General features: G+C 45.1%; 1 protein-coding gene and 1 long non-coding RNA gene across 3 annotated transcripts in view; one reads left to right on the plus strand and one right to left on the minus strand.

Annotated features, from left to right (window-relative positions):
• ASB18 (ankyrin repeat and SOCS box containing 18) overlaps positions 1 to 8,516 on the minus strand; it is a 69,196-nt gene extending 60,680 nt beyond the window's left edge. Inside the window, exon 1 of the mRNA XM_002813024.3 lies at positions 8,312 to 8,516. Within this exon, the coding sequence (XP_002813070.3) occupies positions 8,312 to 8,516 (205 nt within the window). The remainder of the gene's footprint in view (positions 1 to 8,311) is intronic.
• Positions 1 to 23,384, plus strand: part of LOC129058179 (uncharacterized) — a 118,280-nt gene that overhangs the window by 88,019 nt on the left and 6,877 nt on the right. Inside the window, exons 1-2 of one of the 2 annotated variants that reach the window (XR_008523130.2) lie at positions 703 to 3,776; positions 21,562 to 21,641. This is a non-coding gene — a long non-coding RNA (uncharacterized LOC129058179). Of the gene's footprint in view, positions 1 to 702; positions 3,777 to 21,561; positions 21,642 to 23,384 lie in introns of those variants that run through there. The other variant, XR_010136129.1, reaches the window with a different exon arrangement.

Consider the following 23,384-nt stretch of genomic DNA (forward strand, 5'->3'; position numbering starts at 1 on the left):
TCCCACTTCCCTGTCCCGCGTGCCATGCCTTGGGTGCACTACATTTCCTGCTCGCCTCCCTTTATCTGGGCTTCCTTCCTTTGGATCACAGCCTCCCAGGAACATGCTCCTCTTTCGAGGGTCAAGCCAGAGGATTTCTACAGTGTTCTCCCTGTGCTATTTGGCGCATTAATATTTATTTTTTATTTATTTATTTTTAATTTCTATGTATTCATTTGTTTTTTGGAGACCAGCTCTCACTGTTGCCAGGCTGGAGTGCAGTGGCACGATCCCGGTTCACTGCAGCACCTTCCAGCTTAAGTGATCCTCCTGCCTCAGTCCCCCAAGTAACTGGGACTATAGGTGTGTGCCATCACGCCCAGGCTAATTGTTGTATTTTTTGTAGAGATAGAGTCTTGCCATGTTGCTCATGCTGGTCTCAAACTCCTGGGCTCAAGAGATTCGCCCACCTTAGCCTCCCAAAGTGCTAGGGTTACAGGCATGAACCACCATGCCCGGCCCATAAATATTTATTAGGTACCTACTATGTGCAGGGTGTGGCAAATAAGACAAACCTAGTCCCTATCCAATATCTAGGTGCAGAGGTTGGCATTAAAAGATAGTGGGGCATTGGATGGGAAGCTAGAATCAGGCTATAGAGAGCATGCCTGCCATTTCCAATTAGTTCCTTCGGAATGTTTATTTCTCAAGCAGAGCACTTGTGACAGGAAACTGTCGTCATCTTGGAAAGGTAGAAAAGCCTCTTCGCTATTATTCTCATTTCTTTTTGTTCTTTCCAAACTCTCCAGTGTGCTTGGGAGTGATGCTAATAGATGGATGTCATCAGCATACATTATTTCTTTATTAGCCCGTTTCTCAATTTTGATTCTGAAAATATCCTGATTTAGTCTAATTGCGATTTCACTGTGTTCCACAGGCAGTGATGGTTCATACTTGGGGGGAGCTGAGACGCGACCCTGTAGGATTTTTTTTCTTGTCCATATGCCTTTGAAGCCGGACCATTAGCTCTAAGGCATGCATCTCATCTCATCACAGTGTGATTCAACCTGCTTCTGGGGAAAAAAAAAGAGCCTAGGGTGTGTGTCTTGTAGAAAGCAAAGAAACATTTTAATTCTAGGTGGTGGGAGATATTTTTCTGTATCTAAAGAGAGGGCTGCTGCAGCAGCCATTTTATTCCTAAATAATTTAACTATATTCAAAGATAATCTGATGTTATTGTAGGAAAGTGTATTTCTAATAAATTCCACTTGATCTGGGTGAATCAATTCAGGCAGCGCATAATTGAGTCTGTTAGCAAGGACTTTAGCAAGAATTTTGCAATCAGCGTTAATTAAGAAGATGGGACAATAATTTGTGCATAATTCCGGATCTTTTCCTGGCTTGTGAATCAAAGTAATAAGAGCAATGCTCAGGCTGGTGGTGGGATAGTGTCATTAGGTGCTGATTTATAAGTACTTAGAAAGGTTTAATTTCATTTTGCTTCGAGCAGGGTCTCCCTGCCCCCACGCTCTCTGGTGGAGTGGGCAGTCAAGACAGCAGAGCGCTTCTCTCCTGCCTGCCCTGCCGTGGGTGACCTCTCGCTTCCCATTTCTGTTTTTATTCTCCAGCCTAGCACCCCACTCACTTGCCCATGATTTTTTTGGATTATTTTTGCTCAATGATATGAAACCAGGGACTCTATCTACTGAGATTGTGTGTGTGCACGTGTGCATGACTGTGTGTGTGCGTGTGTACATATGCATATGTGTGCATCATGTCAGATTAAAGGGTTGTAGACAGCTTTGCTGGGAAGTATTTTTCAGGGACGTTCCTGCAAGATGTCTCTGGGTGGGTAGGCAGCAAGAGCCCCTGACTACAAGTCAGGAAGCATACCTGCTCCTGCTCTGCTCCTAACTGGCTGTTGACCAGCAAGTGAACACAGGTGAGCAGCAGTATTCCCGTCTGTAGAACGCAGCTGTGGGATGAACAGGCGCCGTGGAGCACGGGAAAGGGTACTGGGTTTATATTGCCAATTGTCTGTGGAACCAAGGGTGTGTCATGCAACTTCTCCAAGCCTCATTTTCCTCAGCTGGAGGAGTGGAAAGGCGAGAGCTCTTGGAGATGCTTTCACCTGTTCTCCAGGGAACAGCAGGGGCTTGCGGCATTGCCAATTCTTCCTTCTTTGACTCTGTGTAGGACCAGTTTCAGTTTGAACATACCCTGATTTGGGGACTTATTCTTCCTAAGCCTTGAGCCAAGCTGCTGCTTAATCTGTGCATATGAGTTCGTAAACCAGCTTCCTATGCACCTTCCAGCTGGTATCCTCACTGCCTACTTGACCTGAAACTCACCACTGGAGCCCTTCCTTGGAAGGTGGGGTGTGGCCTACACAGGCCCCTGTTAGAATCCACCACTCCTGGGAAGGCAGTGGGGGTCGGGAGGCTTTGTTGATCCCCTCCACAAACACAAGTCATTCGTCTTAGAACCTGAGTTAGTCCAATTGGTAAAGATGCTTAGAGATGATCCAGACCAATCCATTTTTGAAAATGAGGAAATTAAGGTTCAAAGAGGTGGTCTGACATGTTCAAGGTCACACAGGTCACGGGAGAGCTTAGGCAAGAACCTGGATCCCCTTCCTCTCAGTCCCTTGCCCTTCCCATTACACCACATCTTGGCACCATCATCAATGGGTACGCTCTTGTCATTGCGTTGGAAAATGATTCCTCTAAGGCAGGAGCTGTGCTCATTTAATTTAGAGTCAACCGTTTGGTTTGTCCTGAGTGATGTTATTCTCTAGGCATAAGGAAGGATGTCTGACTTAAAGGGGCAGGGGATATGGCCCATGTGTCATGGTTCGTCCTGCATCAAGCCTTAGATGAGAAGTCTAATTCTGCAAATGAACCCCATTTTCACATGTGTGCACATGTCCGTGGTGTGTTTACCCACACTCATTCCCCACCTATACATGAGGCTGATGAGATCTCTTAATAAAAACTCAATTAGTATTTCTTTAACTTTCCTCTGGATGCTTAAATACTATTACCCCAAACACAACATAATGCCTCTATTTTTCTATTTCCATCAAGAATTCAAGTAGCATCTTGACTTGTATATGATATATCAGCTGCAAAATCATGGAATGCTGACATCCTTAATAATAGCAATTAGTAATCAGTTGTTTCTTAAGTCGTTTGATTACACCAGTTACCAAATTGTACAGTTGATGCATTTGGGGGGTGAGATGGGTCTCACTTCCCCTCCCCCAGCCATCCTTTCTCCCTCTCTGTGTTCTCTGCAGCTACTGAGCCAATTGGTATTGAAAAGAGGCAAGCACAAATAATGCAGTTGTTGCTAATATTAAACAGTAGAGACTTGGCTTTAGCAGAAAGTAGAATTCAATATTTCTTTGCAGAAACCCAAATCCCAATAGTGTCTGTGGAAACGCACTCTGTGCCCACCCAGCTGAAGGTGAGCAAAGGAGCTTGGCTCCTCCGTGCCAATCACTGCACCCAGAGTCCGAGCTTTCTCTCAGGGCTAAAACCCTGTGCTAGGCTCTGGATATAATTGAGTGTTAGGCGAGGTTCTTGCCCTGGAGGAGGTGGCATTCAGGTTTGAATTATCCAGTTGGTATATAAAAACCAGCCTAGCAAGGCCATGCATTTCCGTAATGGATGGAGACTAAGGGCATTATGCTTTCATGCAGGGAGGATGCAAGATTTCTGTCCCAGCGGGCAGTGATGGCCTTCCAGTGGAGGTGACCTCCCCTGCATGGGGTCTGGAAGGATAAGATGGAAAAGGTGAGCAGAGGAGGTGCAGCCCTGGCTGGGAGGATCCTGTTGGGATGGGGAGGCTGACTGTAGGGAGTGGGGGGCTCAGCCTCAGTGAGCCCAACAGGATATTGGGCATCTCAGGTCCATCCTTGCAGGAGAGCAGGTGCCTTCGCAAGGGCACAAGCCAGTCGCCTCTTTAAAAGAATTCTGATTGATGGCCATTCTCCTGCCTAATGCCTGCCTCAGCAGGGTATGTTCTGTGCTTTCCCCCAGTGTCTGCGAGGGCTAAAATTTTCAGTTCCTTTGACTTCTGCCTGCACCACGGTGGGAGCACATGTTCACCTGAGGGACTTCTCCAGAAAAAGCCCTTTCCACCATTGGATACCACTTTTTCTCTATGCTTTTTTTTGGTGATGTTGACATGGATGCATCAAAATCAATTGTTTCTTTCTGTTCTATTTGGTGGGAGTAATAAGTTCACAGGCCAATGAGCATGGCGATTGCCCTGCAAGAGGCAAGGTCCTCAAGTGATCATGTTAACATGCAGAGAGAATGGTTACTTTTCTTTTTCTTATTTTTTCACATTGTCATCTTTTGAACAAAACTCAGAGCTCTATCTACTGGGCTTGTCCTTGGGATAGAAACCTCTTCCCTCTTCTTTCCCCCAGGTACTTTTGCCAACATCACCCTTGACTCTTGCCTTCTCCTGGCCCGGGTGGGCATTGCCAGCTCTGCCCCCTCTCTTGGCCCAGCCCCGTTTTCCTGTGTTATCATTCCTTCCTCTTCACATTCCTCCTCTCAGGGATTTAGGTGTTCGACACTGTCCATTCCCAATATGTGCTGCATTTCAAGGTCATTGCCATAAGTTTGGACCACTGTTCAAAAATTGTAAAGACCCTACATGTAGCTTAGAATCCAAACAGCTCTTTCTGCCATCAAGGATGGTCCCCCCAAACTTGCCCTTACCTTGAGAAAGAGAACATTTGCTCCCACAGGAAAAAGGAACCTATGCCCATTTTAGGCTGCGACAGTGAGTCTTTGGGATTATGGCCTCAGAGAAGCATGGAGAAGGAGGGAACCTAAACGATGAACCAAGCCAGCAGTGATTCCCCAAGAGCACCTGCAAATCACCAATTCTACGGGTTGTCAGCAGGCATGAAAGTGAGGTTCTGGGGTGAGATGAGAAACCGTGCCAAATGCAATTGCAATCCTTAAGTCCCTTTGTGGTAAAACTCCTCTAAGCCTTTGATATGTCATTGTGCCAATCTCTGAGGGGAGGACCCAGCCGAAAGCAGTTCCCAAGCTCATCCCATCATGGAGCTCTTCTCAGGAAGCTTGTGGGCCTCTATGTGGGAAGCACTAATCTAATCTCGTACCCTCGTTAATAAGTGGAGAAGTTGGTCTGGAGACAGAAAGTGACTTTCCTGAGGTTACACAGCTCAGTGGAGTAGAGGTTCAATAAATCACCATAATCACAGATCCTTCTTGTTTCTATCTTAGCCAGCGGCCCTATCCTCTACTCATCACCACAACCTTCCCATTGAGCCTCCCAAATATTTGTAAAGATGCTTAGAGATGATCCACACCAATCCCGTTTTTGAAAATGAGGAAATTAAGGTTCAAAGAGGTGGTCTGACATGTTCAAGGTCACACAGGTCACAGGAGAGCTTAGGCAAGAACCTGGGTCCCCTTCCTCTCATCTTTGTCACTTTGCCTTTGTGTCTTCCTCTGCCTTGGCTTAGACTCTTGCTATCCCTCACCTGGGCAACTGCCTTCAATGAACTCCCAGCTAGACTCCTCTTCTTCCTAGCCTTTCTCTGCCTCCTTCAAATCCTAGTTTCCCATGTTAGCCAGAGTGGCATACCCCAAATGAACGTCTGACCGTGTTGCTCCCTGCACCCTCATCCTGAAGTCCAGCCTGCTTTCTCTGAGATAAAGTCACTGATAAGGCATGCCCTAGGATCACGTGTTTAATCATTTAGCATAACATCATCCTGAATTGAAGCAACCTGGAAAGACCCAAGCACTTTAAACATGTCATCAGTGTCAAATTGTCCCTGCACTGCTGAATCATTAGGTAGGAAAAAGTACATGTGTATGTGTATCAGTCCGTTTTCTTGCTGCTGATAAAGACATAACAGAGACTGGGTAATTTATAAAGACAAAGAGGTTTAACGGACTCACAGTTCCACATGGCTGGGGAGGCCTCACAATCACGGCAGAAGGCGAGGGAAGAACAAAGGCACATTTTACATGGCGGCAGGCAAGAGATAAGGAGAGCCAAGTGAAAGGGGAAGCCCCTTATAAAACCATCAGATCTTGTGAGGCTTATTCACTACCACAAGAATAGTATGGTGGAAACTGCCCCCACGATTCAATTATCTCCCACTGGGTCCCTCCCACAACACGTGGGAATTATGGGAGCTATAATTCAAGATGAGATTTGGGTGGGGACACAGCCAAACCATATCAGTATGTAATTTATAACTGTGGAAGGAATGTAACTTTCTTATAACAATTTTCATAGTTTCAAGTGTTTGGTAAAATGAGACACACAGTAAAGATTTTGCAGGGCAATTAGCAATGTGAAAAGAAAGGATATTTAGGTTCAAGATTCCCAGTACACAAATCTTCAACTGGCTGGGACTGGTTTATGAAGGAAGAGCTGTTGAGAGGATGCTTGCTGTAGTCAGGATCCCAACAGAAAGCAGATGGCATGAGCTCAGGGCATGCTGAAGGCAGGCAGGGTTACAGGGGCTACAGGAGACCACTTACAGGTGGCAGCAGCCACAGTGGATGGCCATTCCTAACCCTGTACCTGATAGGGCTGGAAGAGGGGCAGGAGCTGCTGGGCAGGAGCCAAGCCTTCCACAGAAGGAGGCTGCTAAACCCATCAGTGATCTGGCAGGGAGGGCCGGGGAAGCACTCGCCCTGCCCTCGCTTTCCCCCAGCTCCTATCATTAGTAGCACCCAACAGGAGCCAGAGGGCCAACGGGACTGATGCAGTTTGCAAAGATCAGCCTCATGGGGTGCTTGGGCACGGTGGGCCTCAAGGGTGAATGCAAGATGTACAGCTCAGCACTCCCAGTCCAATCACTGCTTGTGATGACAACCTCCCCTAAAACCCCCAGGGCAATCTTCTAGAGAGATGGAAGTTACCAAGTTTGGGATCACGGCTCCTGGGCCAATGGATCCCTGCCAGATATTAGGAAAACCAAGGTGAAGGGGAAGCAAGAGAAGCTTCCTCCCTAAAGCGGCTTGCTTAAGTCCCCACTGAAAGGCAGCCCAGAAGTAGATCCAAACCAAGGGAGTCGGGGGTGGACCCCCTCGGAAGTTCCAATCTCAGACTCCTCACCTCAGCACCCTGAAAGCTCCATTCCCTAGCAGCAACTCCCACGCATGTCCCATCCATGTTCCTCCTGCATGTTGCGCACACGTGTGTGCATGTGATGAATGTACATGCGTGTGCATGTGTGCACCTATGTTGGGAGGGAGAATGGGGGTGGAAAGGAGCCCTCAGCATCCCTTAGGGGCCAAGACTAACCTTGTCCCCTAGTCTGACAAGCTGGGAAACAGCACAATACAACTAAAAGTAAATCACAGGTTGGGAAAACACTTTCAGGAAACATAAGAAAGGGATGGTGTCTACGTTTCGTGAGGAAGTCCCACAAAATGATAAAAATGATTCCAAAAGATGGAGAGTTCCTGCCCAAGACCTAAACAGACAAGTCTTGCACCTGATGAGGCCTACAAATAAAAAGTCCTATGGACGAGACTTCGTCCAGACCTGCAAAGAAAGGATGGCGACAGGCAGTGAAGAATTACCAGTGTATGCTTATTAAATGGCAATTTAATACAAACATTCATTACCAGTGATGCTCCTTGGTGAGGTTGTGGTGAAACACATCACCTCACTGTCGGAATAGAAACCCTTGCGGAAAACAATTTGGAACCAATTTAGAAACGATACGCTTTGAAAAAATGTTATGTTCTTGTTCCAGTTATATGGCTCCCAGGAATTTATGGTAAGGATATAATCCCAAATAAGAAAAAAGCCATATGAATCCTAATAAAGATGCTCATTACAGCATTATTTATAGAAGCAAAAAGGTAACCAAATATTATCTTTTTGTAGGCATTTGGTTTAAGTATTTCAATAGGGGATTGAAATTGGGAAGACTACGTAGCAACATGGAAAATACTTTAGATTTAGATTTTGTAGATCTCAAGGGAGCAGAACACACAATTATGTGTATGATATGGTTATCAGTGGGTGAAATTTACACACACAAATGGACAGGCTTGTTAAACAATGGAGTCACAGAACAGCCACTGTGGTAGGATTAGTTTTTTTGTGTTGTGTTGCACTTGTTGCTTACGTCGCACACGCATGTACATGGTCTATGCAGTACACATATATGCATGTATGTATGAGAGTCAGATATCCGAGTACATATCGTTTGCTTTTTCCAAACATTTGCCCCTCTACCTCCAGGATCTGCCCACCCCATCAGCGTAACTTAGTAATTAAATCCCAGATGCAGCAGGCTCGTTCTGGTTACCTAGCAGCATGCCGGTAGGCAGCTGAGCCGAGGGGTCTTTCATCCAGTCGTCATTGGCCAATTCTATCACAGCGTCCACAGGCGTGACTTCAGTGCAGATTAAATCCCTCACTCTCTCCTCATCTTTGGCATCCAGGGCAGACTTTAATCTCTTCACTAAGTCTGAGTTGAGTGGGTAGTCGGGAAGGTAATCCGAGTTGGACATTTTTATGTCATTTGTGCAGTGACCAGCCCTTCTTTTCTTCCTCTAAAGCGACTCCAAAGTCAGCAGCTGTCCGTGAGAGTGGCGTGGGGGCTGCTATAAATAGCAGCACCCTGGCTCCTCTTACAGTCCCTGCGGAGGGCCACCTGCCAGCAGGGAGGTGTGAAGTAATCTTTCCAGAGGCCTCAGCAAAGGATTATTCTAGAGATGGGGGCAGCAGACATGTTTGTAAGTGGTGCAAGAGGGAGAGACAATATTTTCAAAGACAGCTTTCATGGGTATTGTTGAACAATGTCTTCTTTTATCAAAAGTGAGGCTCTCTCCTGAAACTTTGAAAACCTCTTCCTGGCACTGGGCTTGGACCTCCGTTCTGTGGAAAGGAACATTTTCTAATATTCTATCCCTTGTGTTCCTTCGCTTCCTCTAAAAGGAGCGTCTGGTCACCTGTAAATTGAACATGCCTCAAACTGCATAGAATGGAATGGAATCTTTGGTTTCCAAATGCAGAGAAGGACTGGCTGATCTCAGGAAGATGAAAGCATCACAGAAAAACAAAAAAAGTAACCTAAATATTACCTGCGACCTCCCTATGCCTCAAGGCTGGTAAACTTGGCTCAAAGCCTATAATTCCATGACTGGTGGAAGTGCGGAGCCCTCAGGGATATTTCTGTGCACTCCTAGGGGCAAAGGTGGGGCTTTCTCTCCTTGACCTGTGTCTTCAGTGTGCTTGGGTCTCCATGTGCCAACCTGTGCATAAGCACAGCTGTGCCTGCAGCTTCTCTGCTGATGCCAATTGTGCTGTGGTCTCTGATAGCCCAGGGCAGGCCGTGGAGCTTACAGGGCCTCCTTTGCCTTGCCTTCTATCTCGCCATCTTTTCCATTCCTTCCTTCCTTTCTTCTCCCCTGTGCTTAATTTTATGTCTCAATTTGGCCAGGACCCCAGTGCCCAGAGACTTGGCCCAACACTAGTCTAGATGTTTCTAAGAGTGTGTTTTTGGCATCATATTAGAATTTCTTGAACCGACGGACTTGGAGTGAAGCCGATGGCTCTCCCTAATGTGCGTGGGCCTCCATCAATCAGTTGAACATCTGAATAGAACAAAAGACTGACTTTCCCTGAGCAAGAAGGAATTCTGGCGGCAGACAGCCTTTGGTCTCAACCTCAGGTCTTCCCTGGGTCTCCAGCCTATCAGCCCACCCTGCTGATGATGGATTTACCAAGTCTGCACAATAGTATGAGCCAGTTCTTGAAGAGAAATTCTCTCTCTCTCCCTACATACTGTTGGTTCTGTTCCTCTGGAGAACACTGACTAATATGCCCTCTTCCTCCTTTCAGCTCCTTTGTGTGATTTTCCAGCTTCTGTTCCATCTGCACTTGAGGTGCCAGGCACTGTAGTTCCTGCCCAACATCCATCTTCCTTCCACCTGCCCAACACAGCCTGGTTCTCTTGGCGGGGGCACAGTGCCCAGCCCCTGGGGATGAGTCACGTTGACTTAGGTCAGTAGTGTCAGGCTCAGTCTCCTTTGCCTGCATTCAATGTACGGTCTCCCTTGAAACCCAGTTCTGGCTGCTGGTAAGCAGGCATGGGCTGCTGGGGTGAGTCTGGGAAGTTATGTGCTTTCCTGATCAAGAGGGACAGAAGTGGCTGGCATCTCCCTTTCCTATTCTTGTTTCCTTGAACATGGATGTGATATCTGGAGGTGCAGCAGCCACATCACAGCTGGGAGGCAACAGATATGAAATGAAGGGTTAACACACAAAGGAGAGTGGGATGGAAAGAGGGGGAGAGACTGGGGATGACATTTCTGAACCCCTGCCCCAGCTCTGGGGCCCCAGCCACCAGACCTCTTGTCTTTATGCCATAAGCACTTTCTGTGTGTTTTCTGTTACGTACAACTGAAGGCATTCTTGGTTGATACAGGTAGTGTATTTAGTCTGCCTTTCAATCATGGAAATGTCCTGGTTTTAGTCTAAGGAGGTGCAGGGGGAATGGCTCAGCCAGTGAAGAACTTGAGTTGATCCTCCCAAGCCTTCTATTCTTTAATAATAGTAACGACCTGCCTTCTATGATAAAACCCCAGTGGATTTTGCAACAACAGCCAACTCCAGACTCCCCGAGTGGAGGAGCAATGGCACCATAGTCTGGGCTCATGAATGAATAGCAGCTAGCGCCACCGGAGTGACTGCCTTTTAGTGTCACAGACCCTGACAAATGGACCCTGATGGAGACATCCTTGGAATCTCTGGCAATGGACTCTGCCCAGAAGGGAAATACAAACTCTGAGGATCTGCCTGCTATTCAGAGGCTTGACCGAACTGCAGAGTATAATTGGTCTCTGCTTCTTTCTTTGACCAAAGAACTGGGGGTTTTGGAGATTTTTGAGCTTAAATTTCCAAGCACAAATACTTTGCAGCATCACATGTCTTACATGTAGGGAGAAATCTAGCACTAGTACATTTGTGTAGATACAATGAAATGAGGGGTAGTGACCACAGGAAAATGATCAGCACTGGGGTAAGGCAATTTAAAAAACAAAATGAGAATTATTAGAGACTGCTATCAAACTTCAAATCAGAAGGGAGGTAAAGATGAAGCACTTGTTAGGCAGATAATAAGATGACAAAGCCTCAAAATACGGCACTCACGGATCTTAATTACCAAGCTATCTGCTGGGTGTTTAATCAGTGGCACATACACTATGCTAATTATTCCGGCTAATTTCGTTATAATGCAATTCTTTATCAACCCTGCTATGTATAAATTAGGAATTGAAATGTAACTAACACAAATTATATTTAAGGCAACATGAATTTCTTTATTTCAGCATGAAATCTTCTAGTCTCTATTTCTTTATCTTTCTTTCTGTGATTATCTAATGTCACCCCCTCCCCACCCCAGTCCCCCACAGCCTAAATCATCATTTAAGGAGAAAGGAACCCAGCACAAATATTTCCCCTTTTAACTTCTAGGAAATCATCCATTTGACTTTCTCCTTCAGCGATTGTCCTTGAAAGGTGTAGAATATATTTAAGCAATCAGTGACAGACAGATCCTAGCTTTCTCTGCATCAGATAAAGGTCGCTTTATTGTTCTATTTTAATTTTTAAATAACCATTGGAGGGTACCATAATTCATGTATTTTCAGTGATATATTGTATGTAACTTACATCAAGTTATGTTTACAAATGTGTTTAGATGAGGACTAATAACACGTATCTTATAGAGAAGCATAAATATTGTCTGGAATTTTTAATGTCATGCGGCTCTGCATCCAAAGAGGTCAGGACTGCCAGGCTTGTGATTTTCTCCTCCATCAGTACTTTTGGTTTTGAACAAATTTGCAGCAAAATAACAAAGCCTAATAAATCAGTTGATAAAACTGGGGTCTAATTTGGTCCCAGCACTAAGTCCGTCACCAAGGGAGGGCCATGGTCTGGGAGAAATGAACAGTAGCAAGTCCTCAGACCCCCCTGTGACCTCAGAGTAAGGGACAAGTACTGTGCCCGTTTAGACTCACTCAAACTGACCGAGGCATAGCCCTGTCTATGGATTCACCTCTGAGACTCATTTCTTCTTTGGGCCTGAAATGTCCCTGCTTTTCCCTGAGAGCCTGGAGAGCAGCTTCATCCCCTGGTCCCCTGAGTGCTGTTGGGTGCTCCCTCGCCTCCAGATCCAGCTGCTGGGCCCTCCCCACTCTGGGTCAGCTGGGGCTTTGCTCCCAGGACAGAGGCTTCCATCATCTCGCATCATCCTCTCTACTGTCTTTGATTCCCACTGTCTTATTTTTATTTCTCCTAATTCCCAGCTCCAGCGACGTAGACATTTCTTCTTGTGGTCAGAAGCTTTTTAATTTTGCTAAAGATTAATGCTTTTTTTTTTTTTTTTTTTTTTTTTTTACAGAATCTCACTCTGTTGCCCATGCTGGAGTGCAGTGGTACAATCACTGCTCACTGCAGCCTCTACATCCTGGGCTCAAGCTAATCCTCCCACCTCAGCCTCCTGAGTAGCTGGGACTACAGGTGCGTGCCACCGTGCCAGGCTAATTTTTAAATTCTTTTTAGCAGAGAGAGGGTCTCACTATGTTGCCCAGGCTGGTTTCAAACTCCTGGGCCCAAGCAATCCTCACGCTTCAGTCTCTCAAAGTGCTGAGGTTACAGGTGTGTGCCACCATGTCCAAATTGAATTCCTTTTCAATGAGTCTTTTCTAGCTTTTCTGTCTTTACAGTTTTGACCGAGATGTTTGTGTGAATGTATTTTCCATTCCGTGTGGGGCCAGGCTCACCCATCAATCCACCAGGCTGCAGTAGCCACTTTGTAGTGCAATCTTGGTACTTGAACTTGAGGCGGCTTTTTGTGCAATGAGAGAGCAGGAGCCACTTTCATTTCCTGTGTGTCTTCAGAGTCTGGAAACAATGCAATGGGATGTGGGCACAGACTAGATGTGATGAAAGTCATTGACAATTCTTTTTTTTTGAGATGGAGTCTTGCTCTGTCACCCAGGCTGGAGTGCAGTGGCGTGATCTCGGCTCACTGCAAGCTCCGCCTCCCGGGTTCACCCCATTCTCCTGCCTCAGCCTCCTGAGCAGCTGGGACTACAGGCGCCTGCCACCACACCTGGCTAATTTTTTGTATTTTTAGTAGAGACGGGTTTTCACCATGTTAGCCAGGTGGTCTCGATCTCCTGATGTCATGATCCGCCCACCTCGGCCTCCCAGAGTGCTGGGATTACACTTTGGTGGGCGTGAGCCACCGCACCCAGCCAAAAGTCATTGACAATTCTTGAAAGATTTTTTTTTCTCTACTGGGGCATGATTTGTGATGATGCAAGGATGGAGTTGTACAATTGGAGATGTGGGTATTTTCTACCAATATAATCATCAAAGCCCAAATAACACACAAATGATTTTCATTCAGTAAACACTTTCTGAACCCTGGTTAATGCCAGGTACTTCTTGATGTGCTGAGATTATAGTATGTTGATTATATAATTCACAATATGTGCCAGGCACTTTCTAAAGGTGTTGTGAATATAACTTGTTTTCTCCTCTCAATGGTACTGAGGTTGTTATCACTTGGGAGATGAGGAAACTGAGTGGGGAGCTACTGTTGAAGCCATATGGCTATTAAATGGCAGGGTTAAGATGCAAACACCCAGCCTGGCTGTGCGTCCCAGTATTGTGTGGTCCTGCCTCTTGCTCTGTGCCCAGTTCTGCCATCTCCTAGTCAGCTGCTTCTTCTTCCTTCCTGATATGGTTTGGATTTGGGAAGAATGGTTTCATAGGCCAGGCCCAGGGCCCTGCTGTCCTGTGCAATCTCAGGACACTGCTCCCTGTGTCCCAGCCACTCTAGCTGTAGCTGTTGTTAAAAGGGCCCCAGGTGTGTCTCAGGCCTCTGCTCCAGAGGGTGCAAGCCAGAAGCTTTGGTGACTTCCATGTGGTGTTAAGCCTGAGGGTGCACAGAGAGCAAGAGTTGAGGCTTGGAAGCCTCCATCTACACTTCAGAGGATGTATGAAAATGCCTAGATGTCCAGGCAGAAGTCTGCTGCAGGGGTGGAGCCCTTATGGAGAACCTCTACTAGGGCAATGTGTAGGGGAAATGTGGGATTGGAGCCCCCACACAGAGTCCCCACTGGGGCACTGCCTAGAGGAGCTGTGAGAAGAGGGCCACCATCCTTCAGACCCCAGAATGGTAGACCCACCAACAGCCTGCACCATGCACCTGGAAAAGTGGCAGACATTCAATGCCAGCACTAGAGGGCAGCCATGGGAGCTGAACCCTGCAGAGCCACAAGGGTGGAGCTGCCCAAGGCCTTGGGAGCCCACCTCTTGTATCAGTGTGACCTGGATGTGAGACATGGAATCAAAGGAGTTTATTTTGGAGCTTTAAGATTTATGACTGCCTTGCTGGGTTTCAGACTTGCATGGGGCCTATAGCCCCTCTTTTGGTTAATTCCTCCCTTTTTAAATGAGTGTATTTACCCAATGCCTGTACCCCCATTGTATCTTGGAAGTAGCTAACTTGTTTTTGGTTTTATAGGCGCATAGGTGGAAGGTACTTACATTGTCTCAGATGAGACTTTGGACTGTGGACTTTTGAGTTAATGATGAAATGAATTAAGACTTTGGGGACTGTTGAGAAGGAATGATTGTATTTTGCAATGAGAAGGACATGAGATCTGGGAAGGGCTGGGGTGGAATGATATGTTTGGATCTGTGTCCCTGCACAAACCTCACACTGAATTATAATCTCCAGTGTTGGAGGGGAGGTGATTGGGTCATGGGGGTGGATTTTCCCCTTGCTGTTCTTGTGCTACTGAGTTCTCATGAGATCTGGTTGTTTAAAAGTGTATAGCACTTCCCCCTTGTATGTCTTCCTCCTACTCCTGCCATGTAAGATGTGCCTGCTTCTCCTTCACCTTTGGCTATGATTGTAAGTTCCCTGAAGCCTCCCCAGCCATGCTCCCTGTACAGCCCATGGAACCAAGAGCCAATTAAACCTCTTTTCTTTATAAATTACCCAGTTTCAGGTATTTCTTTGTAGCAGTGCAAGAACGGACTAATATACTTCCTGTTTGTTATTTTGGTCTTTCTTGATACGTAGTTTTGTGAGAAAAGATGTAGAAGGGGTGGGAAGGAAGAGAAGGGGGTAAGGGCCAAGGCAAGGACCAGGAGTATTGGAGGAGACTTCGACAGAAAGAGGCCTGAGAGTAGGTGGGAATTGGATAAAGAAAGAAAGGCCATTACTTTCATATAATCTCTTGGTTGCTGGATGGTGTTTTCCTAATCAAGATTCTTATTTGAGACTAGACCACAAGGGTCATGGCTTTTAAAGAGTTATTTAACTAATTATGTGAGTCCCTGTTGTGAAAGGAAAATCTTGGCACCCCAAAATTACTAAGCTAAGGGAAAAGTCAAGCTGGGAACTGCTCAGGACAAACCTGCCTCCATTTTATTCTAAGTCATCCCTCTGCTCACTGAGATAGATGAATATTCTGATGGCCTCCTTTGGAAAGGCTTATCAGAAACTCAAAAGAATGCAACCATTTGTCTCTTCATCTATCTGTGGCTTGGAAGACCCCTCCCTGCTTCAAGTTGTCCCTGCCTTTCTGGATGGAACCCATGTACTTCTTACATATACTGATTGATGTCTCATGTCTCCCTAAAATGTATAAAACCAATCTGTGCCCCAACCACCTTGGGCACATGCCATCAGGACTTCCTGAGGCTGTGTCATGGGTGCATGTCCTTAAATTTGGCAAACAAACCTCCTAAAATGATTGGGACTTGTCTCGTCATTTTTTCTCGACTGACACTGTCATTGGGGGTAAGGGGTTCATCAATCGAGCACAATGATGTAAGGTGGAAAGTCTGCCCTCTGATAATTAGACATTAAAATCACCCTAATAGATCAAAGCAGGACAGTGTAAAGTCACTTAAAGGATGAAGAATAATTTGAGACAACATATGCTTTCAAATTTAATCCCCTACCTCCATCTCAAATCATCTCTGAAATAAAGGAAAATGAAAAAAATGGAGAAAATCTGTATCAGTGATTAAACTTAGGACAAAGTGTATCCCTGTGACAAAAATTTTAAGAAATTTCTGGCATCAACAGGGTGGGCAGGCTTGAGGAAGGGTAGACCAGCTTGCCAAGGGTGTGAGTAGACAGAAATGCAGGCTGAGGCCCTGGTGTGAGGATGGGGCAGATCTTGCCTCATTGGCAGGTTCAGAAAGGGCCCCTGAGCCCCACAGTGTGCCCAGAACCTCAGCATCTCATGTCACGCTCGGCTGCTGGTGGCAGTCAGCAATGTGAGGAGGGCTGTGGTGGGCACATGGGGGGCAGTCATGCATGCTTCAGAAAGGTGCAAAGTGCCTGCCATTCAGGATGGTATGGATTAAAAAATGAAACACACAAGAAACAGGAATGGAATACATCGTCCCAGTGGTGAAGCTCCTTGGCCATCACTCTTGATAGTTTTTTTCAATTTCCATGCCTCTGTTACAGAAAAATAAAATTTCCATATGGTTAATGTCTGTCCTCTTCTCTTTGGGCCTGAAAATATTTGACCACAGACACACATAATCATGATCCAACCCATCTGCGGTGGGCAGCCTTGGAGATGGCCCTCATATTCATGCCCTTGTGTAACCTGCTCTCCTGTGGGCTGGGCCAGGCTTTGTGACTTGCTTCTCACAGATATGGTGCCACTGAAGCAGAAGTGTCTCAGATGAGACTTTGGCCTGTGGACTTTTGAGTTAATGATGAAATGAATTAAGACTTGGGGGACTGTTGAGAAGGAATGATTGTATTTTGCAATAAGAAGGACATGAGATCTGGGAAGGGCTGGGGTGGAATGATATAGTTTGGATCTGTGTCCCTGCCCAAACCTCACACTGAATTATAATCTCCAATGTTGGAGGGGAGGCCTGGTGGGAGGTGACTGGATCATGGGGGCAGATTTTCCCCTTGCTGTTCTAGTGCTACTGAGTTCTCATGAGATCTGGTTGTTTAAAAGTGTGTAGCACTTCCCCCTTCTATGTCTTCCTCCTACTCCTGCCATGTAAGATGTGCCTGCTTCCCCTTTACCTTTGGCCATGATTGTAAGTTCCCTGAAGCCTCCCCAGCCATGCTCCCTGTACAGCCCATGGAACCAAGAGCCAATTAAACCTCTTTTCTTTATAAATTACCCAGTTTCAGGTATTTCTTTGTAGCAGTGCAAGAACAGACTAATACACTTCCTGTTATTTTCCTCATATTCGTGTCCTTGTGTAAGCTGCTTTCCCATGGGCTGAGCCAGGCTTTGTGACTTGCTTCTCACAGATATGTTGCCACTGAAGCAGAAGTGACGGGTGGCCACTTTTGCGATTAGTTATAAAGACACCGTGGCTTCTGTGTCGGGTGCTCTCTTTAGCTTCCTCCTGTGTGGCTCCCCTTGGGGGAAGCTGGCTGCCTTGTGGTGAATCAGCCCCAGAAGTGGGGCTGGGGAAGGAACTGGAAAGAAGATGTGCTGGGGCTGCCAACCGTCCCGTGAAGGGGCATGGCAGGAAAACCTTCAGCCCTAGTGGAGCCTGAGGGTGATGACAGCCTCCTGAGAGACAGAACCACCCACCAAAAGCCATGTTCAGTTTCCTGGCCTGCAGAAACTATAAAATTATGAGTGTTTGCTGCTTTAAGCCATTAGATTTTTAGGGTAATTTGCTATGCAGCAATAGATAATTAATATACCACCTTAACTAGCATTTGAAGAAAGCCACAGACTTTATCCTTCCCTTTCTCATTCTCTCCTTCCTCACTCAAGGATAAGCAAAGCATGAACTCTGATTCAACAGTGCGAAAGAATGGATGATTTTTGAGTCCCAGGGTAAATGTCTTTTTATGAAACAAGAGTTGCTGCGAGAAGCGAGAAAATTTGTGAAAATCCCAAATTCATACTATCACTGAGAATCTAGATAAACATTGTCTGAAAGAGGAATGAGAGAGGGCCAAGGAAGAGTCCTCTGGGTTGAAAACCATATTTCAAGTTTTAAAGTGAAATTTATACAGTGGTTGATACTGCAGAAAACCAAGCTAGCGATTTAAAAGACCAGACACAGAAATCCTCTCAAACTCAGAGTATAAAAGAAACAAAATGGTGCACATAAAGAAAAGTAACACCAAAGACAGATTCAAGAAATATATATATCTTAGAAGAAATAAGAGTAGAGAGAATATAATAAGTAAAGAAGTAATACAAGATACCTTTTGCTATGGACTGAATTGTGCCTCATGCCTCCAGTTCATGTGCCAAAGCCCTAACCCCCCATGCGATTTTATTGGAGACATGGTCTTTAGGGAGGTGTATTAGTCTGTTCTTGCATTGCTATAAAGAAATACCTGAGGCTGGGTAATTTATAAAGAAAAGAGGTTCAATTAGCTCATGGTTCCACAGGCTGTACAGAAATCATGGCTGGGGAGGCCTTGGCAAACTTTCAATCATGGTGGAAGGTGAAGCGGAAGCAGGGATGTCTTACCTGGCCGGAGTAGGAGCAAGAGAGAGAGACAGGGGAGGTGCCACACACTTTTAAAACAACCAAATCTTATGAGAACTCACTCACTCACTATCACAAGAACAGCACCGAGGGGATGGTGCTAAACCATTCATGAGAACTCCACCCTCATGATCCAATCATCTTCCACCTCTTCCACCATGTCCCACCTCCAACACTGGGGATTACAATTCAACAGAGATTTGGGAGGGGACACAGATCAAAACCATATCAGGAGGTAAATAAAGTTAAGTGAGGTCATAAGGATAGAGTCCTAATCCTATAGAACTGGTGTCCTTATAGAAGAGGAAGAGACACTAGAGCTCTCCCTCTCTCCATGGATACACAAGGAAGGGGTCATGTGAGTACACAGAGGGCAAGATGGCAGCTGCCTCCAAGCCAAGAGAAGAGGCCTGAGCAGGAAATCTGACTTACTGGCACCTGATCTTGGACTCTGCAGCCTCCAGAACAACCAAGCAGCCCAGGAAGACTAAGACGAGTTCCCTGAGCTGATGAGTAGAATGTCTTCTCTCCAAATTAAAACCCCCTTCAAGCACCCTTAAAAAGTAAGACTTGCCTTTAAATTAAAAGTATCTTTCAGGATATTTTGTGAAAATACAGAAACACACCTGAACATATTCTGATGACATTTTGGTATTTCAGGGATAAAGAAACATCTCCTAATTTTTACAATAGAAAAACTAGATTAATTAATTGGTGTTAGGTTTCTTCATATGACAAAGTGGCACAAAGCAACAGAGAAATGGCTACAAGGTGAGGGGAAAATATTGTAACCCAAGAACTCCATTCTCAGCCTATCTAATGTTCATGTTTATTGGAAAGAAATCCTGAGACATGCAAGGATGCAGAAAATATTTCAAACACATCATGTTTTGAAAAAATTATTTCAATAATTATTTTTAGTTGTTTGAAAAAAGTTGAAATTAAGAACTCAAGACTTGGCTGGGCATGGTGGCTCAAACCTGTAATCCCAGCATTTTGGGAGGCCGAGGCAGGTGGAACACTTGAGGTCAGGAGTTTGAGACAAGCCTGGCCAACACAGGGAAACCACATCTCCACTAAAGATACAAAAATTAGCCAGGCGCGATGGTGGGTGCCTGTAGTCCCAGCTACTCAGGAAGCTCAGGCAGGAGAATCGCTTGACTCCAGGAGGTGGAGTTTGCAGTGAGCCAAGATCGCGCCACTGCACTCCAACCTGGGCAACAGAGCGAGACTCCATCTCAAACAAACAAATGAAACAAATAAAAAAAACCCTCAAGACTTGAGATGTGGTTTAAAGAAAAGTTGGTGGTAAGGTCTGAATGTATTCCTCAAAATCCATATGTTGAAACTGACTTACCAATACGATAGTACTAAAATAGTAGGGGCTTAAGGGGATGATTGAGTCACAAGGGCCCCTCTTGTAGAAATAGAACTAGTGAACTTGTTAAAGGGTGGAGGAAGCTAGCCAGGGTCTTTTGATCTTCACCTTCTGCTATGTCAAGACAGTGTTCAAGATGCATCTTGGAAGCAGAGGGAGGCCCTCACCAGACACCAGAACAACAAATCTGCCATTGCCTTGATCTTGGACTCTGCAGTCTCCAGGTCTGTGAGGAAATACATCCTTGTTGTTTATGAACTACCCAGTCTGTAGTATTTTGTTACAGCAGCAGGAGTGGACTAAGGCAGCTGGAAAAAATAAAAGTTGGGAAACAATAAACAGTACAGTGAAACAGGAAGTGGCCTAATGCATCTAAGGCCCAAACTGAGTATGAAAGTACCAAGCACCCCACATTCCAAGTTCAGAGAGCTGCCCGCAGTTGGGAGTCAGGTTCTTCTTGGCAGCAAGGACTGAGGGCTGCCCCAGCTGGCCCTAAGACCCTGTCTGATATGGTTTGGATCTGTGTCCCCACCAAATCTCATGTCAAATTGTAATCCTCAATGTTGGAGGTGGGGTCTGGTGGGAGGTGACTGGATCATGACGGTGGTTTCTCATGAATGGTTTAGCACCATCCCTCCGTGGTACTGTATAGTGAGTGAGTTCTCTCGAGTTCTGGTTTTTTAAAAGTGTGCAGCACCTCCCTCTTGCTCTTCCTCTTGCTCTGATCATGTGAAGTGCTGGCTTCCCCTTTTCCTTCTGCCATGATTTTTAAGTTTCCTGAGGCCTCCCCAGAAGCTAATGCTACCATGCTTCCTGTACAGCCTGCAGAATCATGAGCCAATTAAACCTGTTTTCTTTATAAATTACCCAGTCTCATGTATTTCTTTATAGCAATACTAGAATGGACTAATACACTGTCCCTTGAGAGGAGAGAGGAAGTTGATTTTTTGTGGAGTTTTGAGTTAAAGGAGAAAGAGTATCCCTTTTTCTTCCTATAGAGGTTGGAGGTGGATGTGTGACTGTGGAGTCCCAAAGCTAAGGGAGAGTTTTCAAGGAATCATGCAAAGATTATGGGGACTTGCAGGAAGTAGGGACTGACATTTGCTCCCTGGTTGTGAGCCTTTTTCACTATATACTTGCTAATCTTCCCTTGTACCACCTGAGAAGAAGGGAATTGCAGAGAGAGGTAGTGGAGCTCAGAAGGTAGAGAAGAAGCAGGTGCACTCAGCTATCGGCCTGGCCGAGGAAGCCAGCAGCCTCCATGTGAGGTGAATGGATGGGCAGGATGGAAAGGAGCCAGGCCTGGTCAGAACCCACCCAGGGGCTACTGCTGGGGGAGGAGCTGCACACACATTGACTGCATAGAATTGTCATAAATCTTTCAAGAATAGCAAAGCCACACTTCCTACAAACTAAGGTGAGAGAATTAGCTCTAGTGGAAATTAAGGTTTACTATAAAACTATGGTCATTATGACCATGTGGCATTGGCACAAAAACAAACATGAAAACAATGAATAGACTAGTGGGCCCAAACTAGACATAAACATACCTGGTACCATTGCAGAGTGGAGAGGGCAAACAAACAAATAAATTTGACCTATATCTCAAACTCTATGTAAACAATTTTTTTTACCTTCAGGTGGCTTGTAATGAGAAGCAAAAGAAAAAAAAAGGAAAAAGAAGATTCTAGGTGATAAATGAGCATCTTCATCACTTTAGGTAAGGAATAATTTTTAAAGTAGAACACAATAATTGATTAATTATACTCTTTAAATTAATAACTAGTCATCAAAAGATACTATTAAGAGAGGAAAAAGCAAGCAAGCCATAGAGTGAAGAAAGACATTTCCAGCATATAAAGCTGACAGTGCACATATTTGGATCATATAAAGAACTGAACTTCTAAAAATCAATAAGAAAAAGAGAGGCAACTCAGTAGAAAAATGGGCAAGAGACTGGAATGGATACTCCGTAAGAGAATATCCAAATAACAATAAATAGATGAAAGGGGCTTAATCTTATTAGTCAGCAGAGAAACACAAATTAAAGCTACACTGAAATACCACTACACAGCCACTAGAATGGGTACAGTTTGCAAAGACCAGTGTTTTTGAGGATTTGGAGCAATATGGACTTCCATACACTGCTAGGGTGTACCAATTTACACCCTAGCAGTACAACTACTTTAGAAAACTACTAAAAAAGTAGTTGTATTGGTACAACTACTTTAGAAAACTGAGATTATCTACTCAAGTTGAAGTTACCCAAAATTTTCACTCGCAGGTGAAATGTGTACAGAAATGCCCAACAGAAATGTGTACCCATGTCTAAGACACCTACTAGAATGTTCATAGTAGCATTGTTCCTAATAGCCCCAAACTAGAAACAATCCCAATGTCCATCAACAGCAGAATGGATAAATTAATCGTGGGTATATTCCTACCATGGAAAACGTACAGTAACGAAGATGAATATACTGTAGTTACTGGTAACAAGTAACAAGTTACTGGATGACTCTTACAATATAATATTGAATAATAGAAGTTGTCAAATACTTAAGAATAAATCCTGTATTACACAACTTATGTAAAGATTATAAAACAGGCAAAACCAAACTATAGTGATTACAGTTAAGATCATGATTGCTGGCAGGGCATGGTGGCTCAAACCTGTAATCCCAGCACTTTGGGAGGTTGAGGTGGGAGGATCGCTTGAGCTCAAGAGTTTGAGGCCAGCCTGGGTAACATAGGGAGATCTCATCTATACTAAAAAAAAAATAGCTGGGTATGATGGTGCATGCCTGTAGTCACAGCTACTTGGGAGGCTGAGGTGGGAGGATTGCCTGAGCCTGGTAGGTGGAGGCTGCAGTGAGCTGTGATTACACCATTACACTCCTATCTGGGCTGCAGTGTGACCCTGAGACAGGTGAGACCCTGTCTCAGAAAAAAAAAAAAAAAAGATCATGATTGCCTTGAAAGAGCAAGAGGAGGTAATAATTGGGAAGGGACATAAGAGGAATTTCTGGGAGTGTTTTATTTCTCAAATTGGGTGTTAGTTATAGGAGTATTCGTGATAATTCACCAGCATTTTTCCTGGTGTGTGTACTTTTCTATTTGCATCTTACACTTCTTAATACAAAATATAAATAAATTAAAATGGACTGTCTCAAAGAAAAAAAGCAATGGAAACAGATGCCAGGTAGAAATAATCAGAGGAGTTTGTAATGAGAGTTTGTCCATAATTTGAAACCAAAAAAGATGGGGTTGTAAGGAGTGGAGATGTGGGTGAAGATATCCTCAGATGGATTAGGAAGAGCGGAATTTCTGTTGTGAGTACCAGCAGGCTCCATGGGGACTGGCTCTGGGCTGAATTATCCCTTAGCTCACCTTCTGAGCCTTACATGTCAAAGGCCAATCTGTCAGCACTGAGCATCTGGTTTGGATGATATTTGGTGTTCCCAAG

The sequence above is a fragment of the Pongo abelii genome, chromosome 11, assembly GCF_028885655.2.
Source record: "Pongo abelii isolate AG06213 chromosome 11, NHGRI_mPonAbe1-v2.0_pri, whole genome shotgun sequence".
Taxonomy (NCBI): domain Eukaryota; kingdom Metazoa; phylum Chordata; class Mammalia; order Primates; family Hominidae; genus Pongo; species Pongo abelii.